Source organism: Siphateles boraxobius, unplaced genomic scaffold (assembly GCF_051911475.1).
Source record: "Siphateles boraxobius isolate OS27281-9 unplaced genomic scaffold, OSU_SipBor_1 66, whole genome shotgun sequence".
NCBI lineage: Eukaryota > Metazoa > Chordata > Actinopteri > Cypriniformes > Leuciscidae > Siphateles > Siphateles boraxobius.
In genome coordinates this window covers 16300153-16323222 of record NW_027509193.1, presented here as the reverse complement: position 1 = coordinate 16323222, position 23070 = coordinate 16300153, and the positions used below count along the sequence as shown (strand labels likewise).

The 23070-nt window shown below is 38.9% G+C and overlaps 1 protein-coding gene across 12 annotated transcripts in view; it reads left to right on the top strand.

The window, feature by feature from the left end:
- rbfox1 (RNA binding fox-1 homolog 1) overlaps window positions 1-23070 on the top strand; it is a 158156-nt gene that overhangs the window by 117720 nt on the left and 17366 nt on the right. For 9 of the 12 annotated variants that reach the window (XM_077212596.1, XM_077212591.1, XM_077212588.1 and 6 more), the window contains exons 3-9: window positions 2910-3053; window positions 4017-4070; window positions 4990-5082; window positions 6718-6778; window positions 13639-13692; window positions 21026-21161; window positions 22417-22456. In XM_077212596.1, the coding sequence (XP_077068711.1) occupies window positions 2910-3053; window positions 4017-4070; window positions 4990-5082; window positions 6718-6778; window positions 13639-13692; window positions 21026-21161; window positions 22417-22456 (582 nt within the window). The remainder of the gene's footprint in view (window positions 1-2909; window positions 3054-4016; window positions 4071-4989; window positions 5083-6717; window positions 6779-13638; window positions 13693-21025; window positions 21162-22416; window positions 22457-23070) is intronic. The other 3 variants (XM_077212598.1, XM_077212592.1, XM_077212600.1) reach the window with 1 other exon arrangement.

Below are 23070 nucleotides of genomic sequence, written 5' to 3'. Positions count from 1 at the left end.
CCAGGCTGAACCGCTGTCCTCCCTCACATTCCTGTCCTTATCGCTCCATCTTTCCCTCACCTTTCCTCCCTACAGGGAGCAACACAATCTCTGGCTCCATAGAAATAGCCACAGAGGACTTTCTTCTTTTTTTTAGGCCGCTTTGGAATCGATCGTGATTTGTCAGGATTGGAAGTATCGTATTGTGCATTGCATGTTTGAATAATGAAAGCTGGATTTCAAGGCAAGTTAGATGCCCGAATATTTCAACACACACTGTGAATGTGATTCAAAATGTGTTTCGCTTCTGCCCCTGGCCCCTATTTTAGTTCTATAGATTTCTTCCTTCTCCCCCGTCTCATCCCATCACCCTGAGATCAGTCACCGTGGCCTCCGGCTCCCCACGGCTACTAGACAGGGGCGAATCGATTAATTGATTTCGGAATCAATTAATTGAGCCATTAAGGCAGCCATATGCACGGACCATGAAATGAGATCTCTAAAACCGCACATATGGCTGCCGACCGCGCCGTGCCTCAACCTAAAGACCCGCTGCATTCCTTCCTATACCTTTATTGAAAGAGCAGTAAATGGAAAAGCATATTTCCAATTATAACACCCCAGTTGTCTCTTCTGCTGAGGGCCGCTTGCCTCACGACACCATTAAACGGAGCCTCCCGCAATAGGAAAAGTGCAATTTTGTTAAAGCAATAAAGACGGGGCACATCTTGTCAGTTTTACATTGGATGGTTTACTACACTGCTTTAGCGTTTTATCTTCCGTTTTTCTTTGTACTCTGCCTTGAGGAGTGGGTGTTCTTTTGTTTATGACTTGTAATAACACAAGACAGATTTTTTTTTCTGCAGCCTTTCATGTATTGAAAGACTAGTATTTTTCAAGTGCTCTCTCATGTTTTCCCCCCACCCTTGCATTTCAGTCGGGTGGGTATATCGTACCCTGTACAAACATTATGATGACACGATATTCATATTTACAGTCCCAGCAAGCTGTTCTTTATTCTTCATGAGCTTTGCTTTTTTTTAACTTTCTGTTGCCGCTTTTGTCAGAGTCGCCCTGAGCACTGCCTGATTTAAATAACAATGCCACACGCACACAGACACACGGTCCGTTCCGTTGCCAGTATTTCCAGTGAAGCTTGCTTTAACAGTCTTGAGCATCTGTAATGTCAGAGAGGCAGTTGTTACACTGGGACTCAGTCATTCTTTTGTTCCAGACAATATGATTTCCAGAGCGCTTGAAGCATGACAGGACAGCTGCAGCAAGCAGAAAGTTTAAAAAATATCTCTGGGCATAACTGCAGGCTCGAGGCAGAACCTCCGCTTCCCTTTCTCAAGCGCTACAAAAGAAATAAATGCACATAAATTCACATACATGTGAACATGCTCATACTAACACACATAATGGGTGAATTACATTCGAGAGAGCACCACTATGGCCTCACTCCAAAGGGCAGAGACAAGTTTGGTGAGGTGAAAAATAAAATGCATATTCACGAGAGCAGAATCATTCATTGTGAATAAATTATTCTTTTGAACGGGATCGTTTAAATTAATCACTTGATTCAGCTCACAAAATTGGCCTGAATGATTCATTCATGATTTAGAATGATTCAGTTCTCGAGTTTGACTGATTCAATGATCCAATCACTGTGGTTAACATCAAAGAGGAATATTATAAATAAATAATAACGTATATTTAATAGTATTATAAGTGAGTAAAGGCTTACATTTTAATATGTTCATCACACAAAGATAACATATGACTTTAAAAGGGTATACACTACCTTTCAAGTTGTAGATATTTTTTTAAATAAATTAAAATGTTCAGCAAGCGTGCATTAAATTGATCAGAAGTAAACAAAAATATATTTGTTACAAAAATATATATTTAAAATAAATGCTGTTCTTTTACCATAGAATGCTGAAAAAAAGAAATTACAGTTTCCACAAAAACATTATGCAGCACAACTGTTTTCAACAATGATAACAATAAGAAATGTTACTTGAGCTGCAAATCAGCATATCATTATGATTTCTGAAGGATCATGTGACACTGAAGACTGGAGTAATGATGCTGAAAATTCAGCTTTGATATCACATGACATTTTCAAATATATTATAAAATAGAAAACAGTTCAATTTATAATGAAATAACATTTCTCGAAAGTCTGGTTTGGAACAACATGATTGCAGAAATGTATTTTTTTGGTTAAACTGTTCCTTTAAGGGCTCAAAAATGCCATTTGGAAGTTGCCCACTGACACACAAACGTACACATGGGAGAAAAATAGAAAGTTAAGTCTCCCAATGTAATACTCTCTCTAGCTAAGTCATACAAATACAGAATCACACACACACACACACACACACACACACACCCAGGGCTAAGCCATTTTCTCTCCCAGGCAGCAGTCCAGGCTGAGAGGCACACAGTTGCAGGGAGCAGCCAGCAGTCATGCGTGGCCAGAGAAAAAGCGAGAGAAAGCAAGATATAGTGAAGCAGCCATGTCATATATCACCCACAGCTGCCACCCACTGCCCCAACCCCTGCAAACACCGCATTACAAACTACGCCTCGTTTTGTGTGTGCGTGCTGTACATATGTTTTTCAAATCTGCCTGAGAAAGGGAGGCAGGAACAGGTGGTAAAAGTTTTCACCAGCTATATTGTTAAAACAAAGCTTTGGGTCTGGCTCCGTGGGAGCGCCTGGAGGTACAGGCACGATAGACTGTACATTCTGACTGCAGCACTGCAATGGACCAAGTCGAAAAGCACATCAGTGGTGCGGCAGACACCTGTGTGCAAAGACAGCATCTTCGCTTGTTGAGATTATTTACAGTTGGCGCATCAAAATTTGCCAGGCTTACTAACTGATATTCCCTGATTTCTTTCCCTTTTTTCCTCACACAGCAGACAGACGATTCAGCACAGACAGACAGCCAACAGCAAACACAGTCATCTGAAAACACAGAAAACAAATCGCAGCCCAAGAGGCTCCACGTCTCTAATATCCCCTTCAGGTTTAGAGATCCAGACCTCAGGCAAATGTTTGGCGTAAGTACCTGTTTTCTCTCTTTCTCTCTCACCGTGCAGCACAGGTGTGTGAGGCATGTGTTAACGTGCTGTCCTACTGCATGCCCCATATTTGAAGTTTGTGTAATCTGGGTCTAGTCTTGTTTTGGTAGCACCATAGGGCATAACTGAAGGATTTCTTTGAATATTGAATGAAACAAAAATATGCATAGTTTGGGGTTAGTAGGATTTTATTTTATTTTTTAAATAAATGAATACTTTTATTCTGCAAGGATGCATTAAAATGATCCAACGTGACAGTAAAAACGTTACAATACATTTACATTGTTACAATGCATTTCTGTTTCAAATAAATGCTGTCTATTCACTTTCTATTCATCAAAGAATCCTGAAAAAAAACGATCAAGGTTCCAATAAAGATATTAAGCAGCACCGCTGTTTTCAACATTTATAATAAATATTAAATGTTTCTTGAGCAGCAAATAACACTGAAGACATGAGTAATTATGCTGAAAAATATGATTTGCATCACAGGAATAAATTACATTTATTTATTTTAAGTTTATTTATTTTAAAATACAAAAGAGGTATTTTAAATTGTAATAATATTTCACAATGTCACTGTATTTTTGTACCTTTGGTGAGCATAAGAAACTTGTTTAAAAAATAAATCTTACCAACCCCAAACTTTTGAATTGTGTATAATTATTTATTTTAAGTCAAAATCAAAAAGAGCTTCAAACAACTAAATTTTCGTGTCTTTTCTTTTCTTTTCAAATAAATTGATAATAAATGATCCATTAAAATTGAATATGAACAATTGGTGATTTTTAGATGGATTAAAATAACATTTAAAACGTGTAGCTTGATACACCTAGATTAAGTAAATGTTTTTGAAATTAGAAAGTGAGTTTACATGTCCAATCAAATTTAGACAATGTGTGTCTGTATGTATGTCTGATTTGTGTTCTGTTCTCTTTCCAGCAATTTGGTAAAATCTTAGATGTTGAAATCATATTTAATGAACGAGGATCAAAGGTACGTGTGTGACTTACTTCCTTTGCATGCTCATATTCTTAGACCAATCAGAACAGTGCAGTGAGTTTAGAGGCTTAAATGAACACCATGTTTATTTAAAAAGGGAAAGAATCCAATGATGAATCAGTATCTGTATTGTACAGAATAAATGCTTGTTGTAGTCATGTTAACGTATGTAATGCAATCTCATATCAGCTGCTGTGCTAGAGTTATTAGTGCCCTGTTCAATGGAGTGTGTGGAAATGTGTTTGGCACTTGTCTTTGTTCTGTTATGGTGTCAAATGAAGAACATTCTCCACTGAGCTCTGTAATTGACAGCGTTATTCAGTGTTATGACACTTAGCATCATTCCTTTGCACAAACAATTTTCTTTATTGAAATATGAATTATGTTCTTCTGTTCCAGCTGGGGGAGATAATGATGCATGTTAACAAGTTCTTTAGTTCACAATCCTTTATCATTTGTCTTATGAGTTGTTTTTTCTTTTATAATGACTTTTCTTTATGTTGCATTATAGACTTTTAAATGACAGTGTTTATTTTATTCCACTTTTTCCCAATAGATTATGTTTACTCTAAGACTTGTTATTAAAGGTATACTATTTTGTTTGCTTTTGTTTTTCCTCTTTTTTTACATTTCATTTAAGTGACTTTACGTTCTTAGACGTGCTATTGTATTTCATTTCTCCTTAGAGGTTCTAACAGAACCCATAAATTATGGTTAATCTCGATGCTTTGCATGGTGCAGGAGAAAAGAGGAGGAGAAAGAGAGAGGGGGTAAATGCAGCAGTAGCAGCAGCAGCAGCTGTTTTTGTGTGTGAGAATGGCAGAGGTAGAGCCACAGTGGATTTCTTGGGTGTATGACTGAATTAATAATGTGCATGTTGTTCTCCCCCCTCCCCTCTCCCACCTGCATGCAGGGTTTTGGTTTCGTAACTTTCGAAAATAGTGCCGATGCGGACAGGGCCAGAGAGAAATTACACGGCACGGTGGTAGAAGGTCGTAAAATAGAGGTGCATGTAACAAATATTTCCCTTCTCAATTGTTTTTGTTTTTGTTTTATTTTATTCATTTTTGTTTGTTTGTTGTTGTCTTTCTTGATGTTATCCATAATTCTGTTGTGTGTGTCAGTGTGTGCCTCACTCTCATCTCACTATTTTAGAGAATCACTCATCTTTTCCTGCGTGTGCTCCTCTCTCCCCCCCAACTAGCCCCCCCCCCCTCCCTCCCTCCCCCCCATTGTATCCCTAATGTCTTTCAGTTATTCTAAGATTTTAAATCAGATAGACCACGGTGCTCGCGTTATCTAATTGGTTGGATTTAGTTGGCATTCACTTGTGTTTATTCGATTCTTCTCTGTTCTTTTGCATAGCATATTTTTGCTTAATAAGCAAATGGGTGCAGCAAGTCATCAGGCAGAGTGCAAACAGCATTTGTGTGATGATAGCCAGAGGCCTTATTGCAAAGTTGACGAGGGATCTGTGCTAAAAGCATCCCAAAGCCAGCAGCATTTGTTAATTGGCCTGAAGACGCTGCTATTAGACGGGGCTGCTCTCAAACACAAGCCTTTTAAATCTACAGCTACAATGAAACTTACTTCACAGTCTAGAAGAGAACTGTTGTCTACTTTACAGTCAACGACAGTGGCCATCCTTATAGCCGATTCACATTTAACAGTTGTGCTTTTTTTGTTTGCAGCTTTTTTATTTTCAATTTTTTAAGAGTTATTTTCGGATGTGACGTGGTGCCATCTTTCAGTAAGATGTTGCCTATTTTGCCTTCTCATTTTCCCCCCTTTTCCAACGGTAGCTGGTAGGCCCCTCACCAAACTCAGTAACAATACATACACACGCGGGCGATGGCGGCGAATGGTAAGTGGAGAGAGCCATCTGCCATTTCACGAACTCCGCGCTGATACCTCGTGACTGTTTTTTGACTTGATGTTGAGTTCTTGATGCTGTTTTCTCTTGGTACGCGTGTTACTTGAGTGAACACTTAGCTTCCTGAGAGCCTCTGATTGGATTGAACTGAATCGTGCGCATCCTACTCAGATTCTGAACTCCATGATTATGTTAAATAATGCACCCTCTTTTTATATACTTTGTTAGCTGTCCTTCCGGCTTGAATGATTTTCTTTCGTTATTATTTCTTTTTATTTTCCTTTCTGATTATTATTCTTGTGATGAAGCAAAAGGCTCTTGGAGTGTTGAATGCTAAATGTTGCTTTGTTTTTACGACTGTACCTCAACTCTGAAGGTTTAGTGTATGTTGCACAATGCCAAACTTTTTGTTTCCTTCCATTCCTACGCTCTCTTGTTTTTCTTTTAACCTAGTCATTCCCTCTCTACTGCATGCTGTCTCATACTCGATGCCTTTCGTTTGTTGAGTGCATTTTGTGTTTCTGTTTTTCTTTACTCCATGTACTCCTTCAACTTGATCATCATTTGATGACGCATGTTGACGAGTCTTTTTATGATGAGACTTTTGCATATATTTTCTTTGCTTTATATGTATTACCACTTTTCTTTAACTGTTTGTTATGATCTATAATCATTTTGAAAATCTTCTATGTAATGCATGCAATATTTCAATATTTACAGCTTTAGCTTCAGTATGGTTCTTGCTCACTAGCTCCTGTTTGTACTCAGGTAAACAATGCAACAGCACGGGTAATGACGAATAAAAAGACCGTCAACCCATATGCAAACGGTAAGAACAAGTTCTCTTGATATTGACAATTAATTAGTCTTTTTTTGATTTATTAACTCTTTAATAAGGGCGTTATTACACATCTTCTGAAAGATTACTGAATCTCCGGATAAAAACACATGCTAATATGATGCAGAAATAAAATATGTATAAAATAACGTGATCATCAACATTAAACAGCAAATAAATCAAAACTGCCTAATGTTACAGAGTAAAATGTCGACCCAGGATGCGCTGTAGGACTGTGCAAGCATTAGGGGTGATAAAGAACTCAATCTACTCCATCTATGTTTTGTTAATCATTCTGAATCCGATCCAGACGTAGTCTTTGAGAAAACCCTGATTTTCTCAGCTTTTTGCTCAAAATACTGCTCTTTTTATGAAACTTACCCACATTCAAATGTTGATAAAAAAAGAATGCATTAAAGGGGCATTCGGCAACTCTAGCTATTTCTTCGCTGATTTTCACTTTTGTTGTCGCATGTTTTCTCAACGAGTTCCCCCTACAGCTGTGAGGTGTATATTTCACAACAATGTCGTAAAAAACTCACTTGCGGCACCCTCCTCCCCCTTTCTACCACTGCTCATGTGCATTTGTTATTATCGGAGCCGGCCAACTTTATCGTGTGGAGCTGTGTCTACCGAGGTGGGTAATACATCATACACATTGAGAGTGGCGTGTGTGTTTATATCAAATTGCCGTAAAGCACTTTGTGTTTCTCGCTCGTTCTCGCTTCTCACAAGACTTCCTATTTCCAACTTACCGGGACGTTAATCCTCATGTTGCAAGGTAGGTTTTCTGCCTAGGAAACGCTGGGGGGAGGGGGAAAAGTCACCATTCTCGACAGAACAGGTTATTAAACCATCCAAATGATTTTTAAACAGTTTTATTAAGTTGAAATAGTTGCCGAATGCACCTTTAAGCTAGAATAAAACTGTATTTGTTTTGTTATATTGTTTTGTTTTGATATATTGCATGTTCAGATATTCATACAACAAAATATTCTGGGGGCCATGAAACTTTTCTGAAAATGGTATATGGAAATGGAAACCTTTTAAAAAAAAACTCTGGTGGGGAAAGATTTAAAAATTGATTTGCAAAAGTGGTTCCTATTGTGTCAGTTACCAATATTCAACTTGTGTCAGTATATGCAATTTTTTGAGTGTAAAATAAAATAATAATGAAATTATAATATTTTATATCATTCAATTTTATTGTATCATTTGATACACATTTGGAGTTCAAAAGTTTGAGACCATAAGTAAAAATGCTTCTATAAAAATATGCTTTTTTTCTTTACAAATTACATCAGTATAACAATTTAAGCAAAATGTTGACCTGATAATTCTTTAACTCTTTCCCGGACAGTGTTTTTTAAAAAGTCGCCAGCCACCACCAGCATTTTTGATAATTTTCACAAAACGTTCATGGTCCCCAGAATATTTTGTTGTATGAAAATCTGAACATGCAATATATCAAAAGGAAGAACAGAGTCTCTGCTTTTAAACAACAACAACAACAAATGTTTTATTCTAGTTCAATATATTCTTTTCATCAACACTTGAATGTGGGTGAGTTTCATAAAAAAGTAACATTTTGTTTCTATTACTTCTTTCTGCTTCTTTTTCCCCTGTGTTTTGATCTGGAGATTATGTACTCTTTCAGAAAATGCTTAATTGCGCCACCCCCTACCGTATAACATTGAAAACATGGATTGCCAGAAAATTCTGTCAATGGCGGGGAAGCGTGTCATAAAGGATGGAAAATTCCGTCAATATTCCATCAATGGCGGGAAAGGAGTTAATGATAGCAGCATGCCAGCATGATTTGAGAAAAATCCAAAGAGCATCTTGTGCAGATCAATGTCACAGATTTACTCATCTAATTAACAACCTAGAAATAGTGCAGAACATTAAATATTTCATATTCTTGTAATGCTTATTTACATGTTTTTTCAAATCATTATAATATCTGTTTATTTCCAGTTTTAAATTACATTTTGAATCCCATTTTTCCCCCAAGTGGTGTCATGCTTTGGGACCCCACTGTATATATTTACATTATAAGGGGTACGGGACAAAGTTTAGACCTTATACTGAGTATGCAACTTCCCAGACAGGAAACTTCACAGTAACACTTAACTTTAAGGTGACGTAGTTACATGTAACTACATACTTTCTATAGTAATAACAGTAAATTATGCATAGTTACAAGTAACTAAACCTAAACCAAACACTTAGTACATGTAGTTAATTAATATTATTCAGTGCTTATTTGAGTAATTACAATGTAACTATGTCACTTTAAAGTAAAGTGTAACCAACTCTACTTATTCACAATCTAAAAAACATGGAAATCGGAGAAGAAGAGTGCTTGCAATTGTCATTCCCTTTCGTTCAGTCACTCCGAGTTACGTCAGTGACTGACGAATGGGGGTTTCGCTAGATAGCCCTATCACCTTCGAGTATTAGAAAGCGAGCCAATGGTATGAAAATACCATGGGTCTGCGGAATTTGCATCGCGAACTGACGGTCTCGAGCGCTGCTTAGCTTGTTTGGGCTTTAATCACGCTCAGGCAGCGCTTAAAGATGAGTCATGTTCTTATTACGGGAACATGGCCATCGCGGTGTTAAGGTCGAGGCTCAATGATCTCCATGGAGATAGAGTCCCCTCTGCCACACCCCAATCTATCTCCTCCTCGAGAGGGGATACTTTGGCTGGTGGCCAGGGTGATCTGAGGGTTACGGTGTGGAACAACCCAACGAGTTTTCCTCGGGCCACACCCCCGTGCATATCGCAAGTCGTGGAGCTTCCGGATGAAGCTGGTTCCTCTCTGGGACCCAGTGTTTCATTAGGGGCTCCGGCAGATGATGCTATGTGGCTCACAGCATCAGAAGGCAGGCTTGATTCCTCTGGAGATGAGGATTCGGCTGCATGGCCTCCCTCGGGAGTGCCAGCATTGTCCAAATCGGATCCAGAGCTGACGGGCAGCTGAGAGCATCGGGTTGGAGTTGTGCCCATCACCCTTCCTCGAGCATTTAAGGCTGGATGATTGGTTCCTGGGGGCGGCGCGTGCTGGCAGACTGAGCCCCCTCAGTCTGCTTCCCTCCGAGGCCACCCTCCTGTGACTCCCGCCACTCCTGCTCAGCCCAAGCAGCAGCCGTCACCCGGGCCGAAGCAAAGAGGTCGAAGGAAGGCGGCACAGCCTGTCTCCGCCCCTAAGCATGCCAAACCAGCCCCTCGTCGGCAGCACCCTAAAACTGTTAAAGAAAGTACTGACTCCCCTTCCTCCGTGCCCCAAGAGGTCGTGGATGGCAATGTTCGACGCTATGCCTCGCCACTCTCATCCCCCTCTGTCACCAGACCCCTGTCAGAACAGGCCGCCACGGAACGCCCGTCCTTCCCTGGCCTCCTCTGTCAGGACGCGGAATTTGACCACGCCCCCACGCTGGGACGCTATGCCTCCCATGTCTGGGCCGGTCATTTGACATCGCTGCCCCATCGAGGGTACGCCTGTAGTTCCAATGACCCCGCTGGTTCAGTTTTTGGGAACCTGACTAGAGCTTCCCAATCTGTCCCGCTGGCTCGCGCGAACGATTCCTGGGACGCTACGCCTCCCAAGTCTGGGCCAGTCATTCCGCATCGCTGCCCAATCGTGGGTACGCCTGTAGTTCCAATGACCCCGCTGGTTCAGTTTTTGGGAGCCTGGCTAGAGCTTCCCAATCTGTCCCGCTGGCTCGCACAAACGATCAGGTTCAGCTATGCGATTCAGTTCGCACGGTCTCCTCCCTGCTATACCACTATACCTCCTCCTCGATACCATGGTGGGTGGCAATGCCCCTGTCATGCGTGCGGAGGTCTCTGCCCTACTGGCAAAAGGGTGCGGTCGAGACTGTCCCTCCAACCGAGATGAAGTCTGGGTTCTACAGCCCCTACTTCATTGTACCCAAGAAGAGCGGTGGGTTACGACCAATCCTGGACCTGCACATCTTGAACCGAACCCTTCACAGGCTTCCATTAGAGATGTTGACAGCCAAACACATTTTCGACTGTGTTTGTCCATTGGGTTGGTTTGAAGCGATCGACCTGAAGGACGCATACTTTCATGTCTCCATTCTTCCTCGACAGTCCGTTTCTACGGTTTGCTTTCGAGTCGCATGCATACCAGTTGTGATGGATTATCACGATTAATACCGTTCCCAATTATACTATATTCCTATTTAGAATATTTGGATAACTTCGCGGTAACTAAAGAGCCTATCCTTTAGTCGTGTCCTCAAGAGTTAGGTGATCAGTCTATACAAAATCTTATTCTATTATAAAATTAATAATAGATTTCCCATTTGTATTATAAGTATACCTTTTAATGGTACTCTACACAACCGTGTTTGCAATATAACAACCCTGTCATATGCTGCCTCTTTGGCTAGGCTATTTGATCAATCATATCTTACAGTGATTATTCTCATCTCAAGAAAATACTCGCCTGCAGCTGTCGTCTTCTCCAGAAAGGATCCTCCTGGTCCCGTTGGAAGAATTTGACTCATACTCAATAACCCAAGGTTCAGTCAGATGATTATAATAAATGTTTTAACAGAATTTATTAAAAGAATCAAATGAAAGAAATACTTGTTACAGGTGACATTTATAAGTACTAAATAACAGAGGTGTAATAACTAGGCGTCAATGCTTCTTGCGGTCAATAACTGCTGGAGTATTGACTTGTTGGTTGCAAGGAAGAGCAAAGAATCTTCTCCGAGTCCAATCCTTTATAGTCTCTTTCCCAGGCCTTGCCTTTACATGTTACATAAGCATGAATACACAATGTGGGTTTTAACCCGCCTCTCATAAGCATTAGTAATTTGGCTTGGTAAGCAAAAACGATAATGGTTTAATAAGTCAAATAAGCATATGGTTTCTAATTTAACAATGAATGCTATGGTCTAAGAAAACTCGAGTAAGCCATTAGCATAGTTTCCTTGTTGCAGACACGAAGTGTGTGTGTATGGCCTACCATGCCTTATTGCGCTTAAAACGAGTGTCCAGGCATGTTGTTGTCTCAATAGATGCCTCCGCCACGGGCTGGGGTGCCATGTGCAATGGACATGCTGCCACGGGCTCCTGGACAGGACCCCAGCGCCTTTGGAATGTAAATTATCTCGAGTTGCTGGCAGTATGTTTGGCTCTGCACAGCTTTCGGGCGTTGCTCAAGGACCAACACGTACTAGTCATTTCAGACAACACGCCGACAGTAGCGTACATCAACCGACGAGGTGGTCTATGCTCCCGCTGTATGTCGCAACTCGCCCGCCATTTCCTCCTATGGAATCAGAAGCATCTGAGGTCACTTCAAGCCATTCACATCCCGGGAGAGCTGAATCTTGCAGCCGCCGAGCTCTCACGGTTTCCTACATGTATGGCTATTGGACGGGACGTGGCAGGTTTGAGTACCCTACCACCTCATGTGGTGGCTTCCTTCATTTCAGCTAGAGCCTTGTCCACGAAACACACCTATGCTTTGAAGTGGAACCTCTTCGTCACCTGGTGCTCTTCTCGCCGAGAAGACCACAGAAAATGCCCGATCAGCTCGCTTACAGACATTTCCAGACATTGTCGACACCCAACACTTTTGCGAGATTCTATAATCTCCGGGTAGAGCCAGTGTCCTCTCATGTACTCGCTGTCACTAGCCAGTAATTAGGACCTGCTCGGTGTCATCGCTTGCTGCGCCATTCAACTCCACGGACTGGATACGTGCGCTATTTCACTCAGATGAGTTCTTCTTAGACTCTTGAGTTTCTCCTGCACTGTTGATGCCATCACCAGAGTGCATGCCCATGTCGGTCAGCCCTCATGATCGGTTTGGTGCCTACATGTGCATGGTTCCCCAGTTGGGCAACCCCCACATGTGTATTTTCACAGTAAGTCTCCTCCGAGCACGGGCTGGATACCTCTGAGTTCTCCATATCTGTATCCAATACTCGGGTCATATGTGTATTTTAAGTCCTCCCTACGCATAGGCATGGTTACATATTCCATTTGGGATATGCTACCCAGTGTACCTTGGTATTCTTGCGTTAGCCTGGTCCTTCACTCATGCTAGTCACGACAAGAAGATGACAGCCACAGTGGCGAGATTAGATTGGGACCCCCATTCGTCAGTCACTGACGTAACTCGGAGTGACTGAACGAAAGGAAACTTCATTCCCTGAGGAGGGAGCGGAGGTGTTACGTCCGCCTGCCACTACCGCTGTACCGCTGAAACAGCCGGGTCGCTCAGTCTCGGCTCCTCAGCAGGTAACATACTGGGAGATTGCACTCGTGACTCCTTTTATACCCACACGGTGGGGTGGAGTTTGCGATGCAAATTCCGCAGGCCCATGGTATTTTCATACCATTGGCTCATTTTCTAATACTTGAAGTTGATAGGGCTCTCTAGCGAAACCCCCATACGTAACCGAGACGATTTTCTGAGTATCCTCTGAAATATTTTTCACAGCAGTTCTCTTTTCTTCCTCACCCGCAAGTTTAAATGGAAGTGGAAAACTGAGACAGCCTTTTAGATCAGATCTCAGTTGGTATCACAGGATTTTTTTTACTTATGGAGGGCTTAAACAGACAGGCCATTTGTAGAGGTTAGAAATAGAGAGAAATCTGTCAGGCCACTCAGGGCCTTATCCTGGCTCTGAATGACAGTAGTGCTTCAGTGTGGTCAACCTTCTACTGAAATCATTACACATGGGCCTGGAGGTTCTAGTTAACCAGAAGACAACTCTTGTGAAGGATCAGATGCAGAATTCTTGTGGTGCAGACCGAGGGTGGCTAATATCAGATGGTCTCCCTCTCTTTCTCTGTCTAGGCTGGAAGTTGAATCCAGTCGTGGGTGCAGTCTACAGTCCAGAATTCTATGCAGGTGAGTGGATCCTCATTTCAAAGAAACTGGCTCTGTAATGCATTATATCTTTAGTAAAAAGTTTGGGTATGCATACATGTTTTTTTTTTTTCTATTTTACTTTTGGACATAAAATAGCTCCAAATAAAAACAGTCTAAAAGGAGAAATCTGGGGGAAAGTGTGTAAAGGGGTGTCATTGGACAATATCAGAAAAACAAAAAAGTATACATTTCACCTCTAAAACATTTTTAATGAATTGATATATTTATAAATGTAGAACTTCTATAAACTAAAATGGATCAGATAATACTACTATGCTTCCAAATAAATAAATAATTAGCAGAAAGCAAACCTGTAACACAGAGGGTTAAATGCATTTGCATTTAGGGCTAATGGGCAGTTTCACTAATGTGCTTTGTGTGTGTAAAAATGGTTCTCAACCCACATGCCCTGAATCCTCCGTTTATGAACGCTGCAGAGGATATGAAATGGCAAATTACTCTGATACCAGATATGATCATTTCACATTCTTTTCAAATAGTGTTTTTCTCTTTTGTTATTTTATTTTCATTTACTGAACTTACAGTGGCTCCAAAAAGTATTGGCCAGTAAAAATGTCATTTTTACTCATTTAATGTTATGTTTACTCACTTAATGTTATGAACTACACCTGTGGTTACTCTGCTAAGACATCAAATAAAATCAGAAATGTTATTTCTGAAAAAAGAGCATTATTTGTTGCAGATGCCACTTGGTTTGATCATCTGTTTGTAGTGCAAAGAAATTCCAAGACTTTAAGTGTCTGGAGTCTCTGTCAGTACTGTTAATTGTTTGGTTAGGAATAACAAACAGAAATTTGAAACAGGTTGGTGTTTAGCTGCATTATTTGATGAAGGCATAGTTGTGTGCCTGGTGGTTGGAGGTGTGTATAACGGGTGACCTTAATCTACGAGCTCTGGCATAGGCTTGAAAGAGCTGGCAAGCAGGAAGTGATTATTCTAATCACCCAAAGGGCCTGTTTCACAATGTGCGTCTATGTTTGCTGGTCTATTGGCAAGAGGCTCTAAGACGCCATTGTCACAACTGCAAACACGGTACACATCTTTGAAAACATAATCCAACAGCTTCCAGACCCCCAGGGCTTCATTTCATGTTATGGGCCTTTGAAAGTGAGCGGGTCTCATTGGTTGAAAGACAAGCTGGACTCTTTTTCTCTCGTTTCCTTCAGTCATCTCCTCCTCAACCTTGGCCATCCCAGCCTCTGACCTTCCTCGAACATCATTACCTTCCTCATTAAATGGGAAAATATCAAGATTTTATGATAAGAAGAAACGAGAAGGCAAAATATCCAAGTGATGGTTAAATCTAATTGTCTGTCGACGCAAGGGCATCATAGGGCTGAAATATATTTTATAAATTAAAATCAATATTTTCAATTTCTCCAGATAGTCGTTTGCCTAATTCAGCGCACATTCTGTTAATTACAAAATGGCTCATTATTGATTTGCTTTCGTCTCACCTTTCAAGTGTCCAAACAGCCCACATCCCATTAAGGTGTGAATGTTTTGTTCTTACAGCGATCGCCGTTTCTTTTCTTTCTTTTTTTTAGATATCGGTCTTAATTATAATTAAAACATCGTTAATACGCCCGAATTGTGCCGATAACAGAAAACGCCTTGAATCCTTTTGTTTGCCTAAAGACTGAAAATAGGTATTGGCACATTGCTGCTTAGATTGCAGATGGAGAGACTGCACAGAGCGATTGACCATGCCGTAGAGTTTGAATTGTGATTGGAAAGCTTGAAAGTTAGCTATAAACAAATATCCTAAAGGACCGGGATGGAAAAGGAGCATCTTTGATTCATGAGAGGTTAGTTTCTCACCACTCAAAGCATCTCTCACCTGCGGCAGACTGTTGATTTCAGATAGCTTAGATGTTCATTAACAGTTCTCCGGCTGAGGGAAATGAAAGCTAACGGCAGAAGGCTGAGGGATGACCAACACGCCAGACCCCGCTTGTCTGCTGGACTGATCTCTGATTAAGTGTTATGCCTGACAGAGATAGGGCGGATGTTTGAAAATTAGACTTTCAGCAATTTACGCCCAGAGATTATGCAAATGCAGGCCACCTCTGACCACAGGAAATTTGTGAAAATCTTCGCCAAAGATGCTCACAAATACACCTTTCTTTCTCTATTGCATGCTTTCTTTTAGGAAATGAGTTCACACATATGAACAAGGTTAAAAAGATGCAGCTCTAGCAATTATTTTTAGAAGCCATATATGCTGTCTGATAACACATGCACTCTTAAAAAAAGACAACTGTTTCTCCAACTGTAGGCAAATAAAAGACTCGTCTAGTAGACACACTTTTGTTTGGACACATGCATCTCAAGAGAATTCTGTCGTGTTTCATCACATGTAACGGAAATGTCCTTATAAACATTTATGGAATAAAATTGCCAACTTCATGTTAAGGTTTATTTCATAGTTAGCATTTTATGTATTCTAAATACACACAATGAAATAATATTTTTTACAGTTACATTTTTGTGTAAATGCATCACATTTTTGACACACAATAAAATATTGAATTGTCAAGTGATATTGTTTGTAGTGCAATGAAATTGAAGTATTTTATGTGTGTATCCGAATGGTGTCCGAATACTTGTTTGGGTCTCTGTCAGTACTGTAGAAATATCAACCATAAAACAAAATTTTTAATTTTTCACACTTCACATATCATTTTATCTCGAGCATCATTGACACAACTGTCTGTAACCAGAATTATTAGTGACAGAATTGGTTTTGTGGAAATGGCAGACATTTGATATTTTCACACAACACATCTATTTTTTATTTTAACCTTTGATGTAGATTGTTATAGTTTTAAAGATTCAATTTAGATTTTTATGATAGATTTTCATATTTAAAGATTCCTCTTATGACCCAAAGAAAAAGTCAAAGTCTGTTTGATTTAAAATCAACCCCTGAGACATAAGTTGAAGAAACACATTCATGAGACTAAACACCACTCAGACTATCACATTTCTCTGACGGAACACACACACATGTACACTCATATATTGACCTCAATTTCTCATCATTAATGTTTATTGGCAAAGAAATAATTAATCACAAATTGTTAAACTCATTTCCTTAAGTGAGAGGAAAGGAAGGGCGTCTTCTCTGTGCCCAACATTCAGATTATTGAATTTTCAGAAGAAACAGACAGGCTGAGGGAGTTCGACCATACTAACTGAAATGGAATATGGTTGGTCGTAATGATATAGAGGATAATTTGTATTGACTGACAGTTTCGCAGCACTAATGTTTCAGTGTTTTAGTATGACATCACTGTCCTTGCTCTCTCTTTGATTGAGTCCTGACTGAACGAGATACAGCGACCGCCTCTGGCACTTTTAACATTGCTCGGCTTTTTTGAACTCGCAAAGACTGAATGATAAGTTTGAAAAAGGACGTGCAATTAACAGAGTGCAGGAGAAGAATTTGAGAATTTTCAAAAAGGCAGCAGCAACACGGAATGAATTTGTGCAGATAGGCTATCGTGGAAGACAACAAGCGGCTTTTAGCGGAAGGACGAAGCGTTTTAAAGAGAAATGAAAGTACTTTGGTGGCTGCTTCTGTGTCATACAGTGAACGTTTGAGATTGCATTGTGGGAAGAAACAATATGAAATGACCCTGACTTGTGTTCAGAGGTGTTAAAAAATGTACATTCATTAAGACTTGAAACGTCTTTCAAAAGCCTGCTCACAGTGAGATTACATACATTTGGATTATAAAGTTACCAGTTGGGGAGGGCTTGTAAAGAACAGTGTATGTGAATAGTGACTGTCTGCTTACATTTAAAAAAAATATATATATATATATATATGTGTGTGTGTGTGTGTGTGTGTGTGTGTGTGTGTGTGTGTGTGTGTGTGTGTGTGTGTGTGTGTGTGTGTGTGTGTGTGTGTGTGTGTGTGTGTGTGTGTGTGTGTGTGTGTGTGTGTGTGTGTGTGTTGAAAGGAAAATAATAAGAATAATTCAGAATAATAATTATTTTCAGAATTATTTATTAATTTATTTTTGATAGTTTCAGACTTTATTTTAAATAATTGTATTAATATTTTTCATGTCTTATTTTGTTTGATTTTTGTCTTTTTTACTTTCATTTAATTATTTTCATAATTATTATTTTTATTAGATTTTTTTCATATATTTTTCAATAATTCATCCAACTTAGACTATATCACTCCTTCAAACATACACATTACAGTGGTTTATTTTCATAATGTGTGTTTTTCCACAAAAATTTTAATTTTCTTTTAAAAATAAATATGAATAAATATAGATAGATATTCTTGTTCCTATAGCTTTCAACAAACATGAGTATTTCCCCATATATAACCACAAGCTGCAAAATAATATATACACAATACACAAATGCATTGCATTTTATATTATCTGAAAGCTGTGAGATTTCTCGAATCTCGAAGTGGGTCTTGTTTATATATGCATTCATAAAAGAGTCTCTGCGGTGTGCTGCACTGTGTAAGGTTGCAGAGTGAAATGCACAGGGCAACCTGAACCTCCTGCAATGTGGCAGCCCACCCGTCAACTGCCCCTCCCCAAAACACTTCCCACACAAAAGCCAATGAGAGAAATTATTGCTCTACAAAGCAGTTGTACACTTTTATGGCTTTGATGCGGAGGCTACCTCCCGTCGGCCAGAGCATCTGCTTGACTGTAATCGCTCTCAAAGCAATAAAACGGACTAGCTCTCCTGTGCATCCCCCTGGAGCTCACTGCTGCTGCTCATGCTCCCATTTCTCATTCAGCGCCACTTACTGTAGCTCCCTCTCTCTCTCTCTCTCTCTCTCTCTCTCTCTCTCTCTCTCTCTCTCTCTCTCTCTCTCTCTCTCTCTCTCTCTCTCTCTCTCTCTCTCTCTCTCTCTCTCTCTCGCTCTCTCTCCATTTTCATCTAGCCCTCCACCCTTCATCGTTCTAAATGAAAGTGCATAGTCTAAGTTGTTTATCCTGTGAATATTCAGGCTAAATACATCTCATATTTATTTTCCTCAGGACACATTCTACACATCAAAGTGAAGCTCTTGCAAATATGCAAACGTGTATGCAGCATATTTCAAAAATGGCTGTCAGATGGGCTGCCTGCAATTGAAGGAGGGAGGAATACATGTGACTAATGAATCTTCATTGCTTTTTAAAAAAGCATTGCTGCATTAATGTTCCATTGTAGCAATTTCAAAGGCATTTATCAAACTCTTAAATTGTTTGCATAATCTGATTTTTGTTGTTTAGCCTCCTAATACACCACAAACATTTAAAGACATGAATAACATGTACATTATATATTATATATATATGGAATACATGCTTCTGATAATAAAAAATAAAGTAACATTTATTTAAATCGGAATCATGTTAACATTAGAAATATAACACGTCAGTGGTAGGAAGGTAATGTCTTCCTTCATTTTCATAAATATAATAATTTGGAATGTAAAACAGAGTCCATTTAGCTGTATTTCTCTCTTTAATATACTAAGACAGCCGTGGTGCACTGCGTGAAAGCGAGACATATCCAAGGTGACAAAGAGTCAAATGGAACAATTCTTTTTACCTTTCTACATCACGCAAACCCCTTTCTTAAATCTGAATTTTTTATCGTCTAAATGAAAGATTCATGCTCCTATTAGACATTTATATGATCTCCTTTTGAAAACCTGTAATGTTAAAGAATGAAGCAGCTTTCACAAACCCCCCCTCTCTTTCTTCCTCTCAACCATTTCAAATTAAGCCTCTTTAAAGTCATTTTCACCACCGACGCCCTATTAAACTTAATGATCATTTAACAACAATACAGAGCTTTCTGTTTTCACCCAGCCTCAGAGGTCTGTATGTCTCCTGTAGTTGGCTTATTACTCATTGTTAGAGTTTTTGGCTAATTGCAGGTGTAAATGGAGGTAGGGCACCATTCCTCACAGCTTATATTAGTTGAGACTTGTGGAATTATAGTTTATTTGGCAGTTTATTACACGGCTCTCTGGAATACTTGATTCTGATTGGTCAATTGGGGCATTCAAATATTACATTATATAACCATATCGTTTTTGATAGTCCCTAGCAACATGGTTCTTGTTTCATCTCTTTTATCATAACACCCTCATAAATATCATTCTGTGGTGAAGTAAATACTACAGAAGTAATTTTTTTTAATTGAATAATTAATAAGATTGCATTTTTCATTGTTTTCCAGCTGTATTTACACATTTTTCACATTGCTTTTGTAGTTAGGTTGAGTAATTTACTGTTTTGTGACAGTCCATTTCCTACTCTAAATGACACATTCATACTCAAAAATGATCCAACGAATGTTACCGTTAGTGTGTACAAGTACTGAGTTCTCTGTGTTCTGGAGGGTACAATTAGTATTAGTATTATTACCAAATTACTTCTATTATGTTGATATGTTGTCTACACAATATCTACTGTGTTATTTACTTGTATTTAAGTAAAGCATACACTTTAAAAGTATGGCTTAATTCTGTGTTATATTGCTTGAGTAAAATGTATTTGAAATGTAAAAAGTAAACGAAAAGTTGAAATTACTCAACAAACTTCTATAGCCTATTTCTAAAATCTTTATTTTTTAAACTTATTTTCTTTAATTTTACTTAACTTAGTTTAGTAGATTTTACTTAATTCCATACGTAAAATTTACTTGCAAAAGAAAAATATTCTGTATATATTTCTTCTTACATATTAAAATAATTTCAGTACTTCAATACTTTGTCCATTTAGTAACTTATTTCATACAGCAAGTAGCCATGTAATGTTTATTTTGCAATAATGGTTGGCTGACTGTCCAAGTCCAAGGTTTTGTGCTGAATAAATTCTCCTCTCAGACTTTTTTGCTACTGCACTTTAAGGCATATATATGTAAGTTAACTCTTTATCATTGGTTGATCTTCACATACCAGCATAGTTCACACTGTCGTTCATCAGGGTGGTTCATCAAGTTGCTGAATACTGAATGGGAGTTAATGATGGTGATGTTACAGTACATCAAACTCTTTTATTTGAAAACTGCATGAAAAGCCTGTTTTTGACATTTACATAATGATGGTCCCAGTGTTATTTTAGTATTGTTTGTATACTATTATAGTATTTTAAGTTTGTCATCTAATATTTCTTTTATTTTATTTCAACAACAACAATTTGTTTTTAGTACGATAAACGTACTGTTAAATGTACAACGAAAAAAGTACTGTTATAACTCTTTCTTTTCTAATTGTTCCTCATGTATACACTGTATATTTTCCACACAGTGCCAGGCTTCCCATACCCAGCAGCCACGGCGGCAGCGGCGGCGTACAGAGGGGCACACTTAAGAGGAAGAGGGCGCACCGTCTACAATACGTTCCGGGCAGCCGCGCCTCCCCCACACATCCCAGCCTATGGAGGGTAAGTAGCAACACTCTCTTCTCACATATACACACACAAGTTCATCTTCTGACAAGTGCTCCCCTTCGTCACCGGGCTGCTGTAACATGCATGCATCTCGACCTCACCACACAGAACCAGTGCAGCATGTAGCCCGTGCATCCTGCAAATAATGATGACACTGAACTGTCATGCCGTTCTGTCATGGTTGATGGCCTTAAGCGTTCCCTTAAGCGTTCCGTTATGTAATGTAACATTATGTACGTCTTCTCAAACAACTGAATGCAGAAGGATTTTTCTGATCTATATTATTTTGGTTCTAATTTCATGTGCGTAACTGCAAGCAGATGATATTGAAGGAGATTTGTGGGAGTTTAGAAACAGGGGCTATTGACAAAATTCCACTTCCTGCTGTCTTGACAAACATGAAAGTTAGAAGGTTCACAGAGAAAATAAATAAATACACGTCATTTAAACTGGTACAAAAACAAAACTAAATTCAAAGGAAATATCGGTGGATGTTAGGCAGCAAAAGAAGAAATTTAGAGATTTTATAGTTTGTCAAGGAATTATCAGCATTTTAGAGCTTCAAATGTGGCTCAGAAATGATTACATTTATTTAATTCAAATGAATGACATCATTGTCACCTTCAGTAAATGTTGAATGCCAGTGACAGTCAATAAGAGATTTTCAAGATCTTCAGATCTTAAAAATGGGGAAAAATAATAAATACATTATCTATTTAGGTATTAGGTAAAAAATTATCTACAAAACAAAAGTATGAATGGAGTCTGTTTGGTCTTGAATTAATTCCAGAAGTTTAATACTTAGAAGAACAATTCCTGACCAGAATGTTTGGTTAATATCAATAACACATAATTATAATAATAATAATTATTATTATTATTATTATTATTATTACATTCATTTCTATTAACTTTTTCTCCAATTTTACAAAAAAATCTTCATATATATTTAAAATATATATATATATATATATTTTTTTTTTTTAAAGACTAAAATATGATGCAAGTATGTTTCAGCTCTCAGTGGCCCCTCTACAAAGTCATTACTCCACGTTCTCCTTCTAAAATGCTTCAGAAGTAATGAGGGCCTTTGGAAAGTATCTTATTCAGTGTGTGTGTATTTCTTATTCTGTTCCACTAACCCTGGCTAGAGGTGGGGTTGGTATTGCTTGCATGGGAACATGCACTAATATTGATGTGTTTTGTTTGATGTTTGTCTGTGTGTGCGGGTGTGTTTGCATCTTTCCAGTGTTGTTTACCAGGACGGATTTTATGGTGCAGATATTTATGTAAGTATCCGCATGTCGTCCTTGAATGTTCATGTACATGCCCTCACCCCATCCATCCCTCTGACTGTAAACCGACTAGCTGATACATAGTTGTTTTTATTGTTAGCATTTTTTTATTTTTTTTATTAATCCTTCATTAATTGTATCAAGCGACTTTCACACATGAGTAACACATGAGTTTATTGCCAGTTAGGGTGAGACTCAGAGTGACCTAAGATTGAGCACTAGAGCATGGCATGCTGGGATTGTACAATGTGAAAACTTATATGTACCTACAGTAGACCTACACAGATTCATGATTATTGTCAGGGTAAATATATTTAAATCGGCACATTGGAGCGGAAAGTAATACATTTTTATTTGTTACTGGTTACAGTTTTATAATCTAAAATTATTCCATAAGATTGATCTCTTAATTTTTATTCAAGATTTTTTCAAATGTAATTTTAATGAAAAAAAATTAGCATTGAAGGGGTTGCATGTAAAATTGTAGGTTTTTAATGAATGGTGAACTTTCAAATCTTCGCTGCGTTCGTTGGCAATCTACGGGCATGTTTGAGTTTATTTGGAACGTCGCGTTTTGAGATTAGCAGAAGCATCTGGAGCCGAGGTGG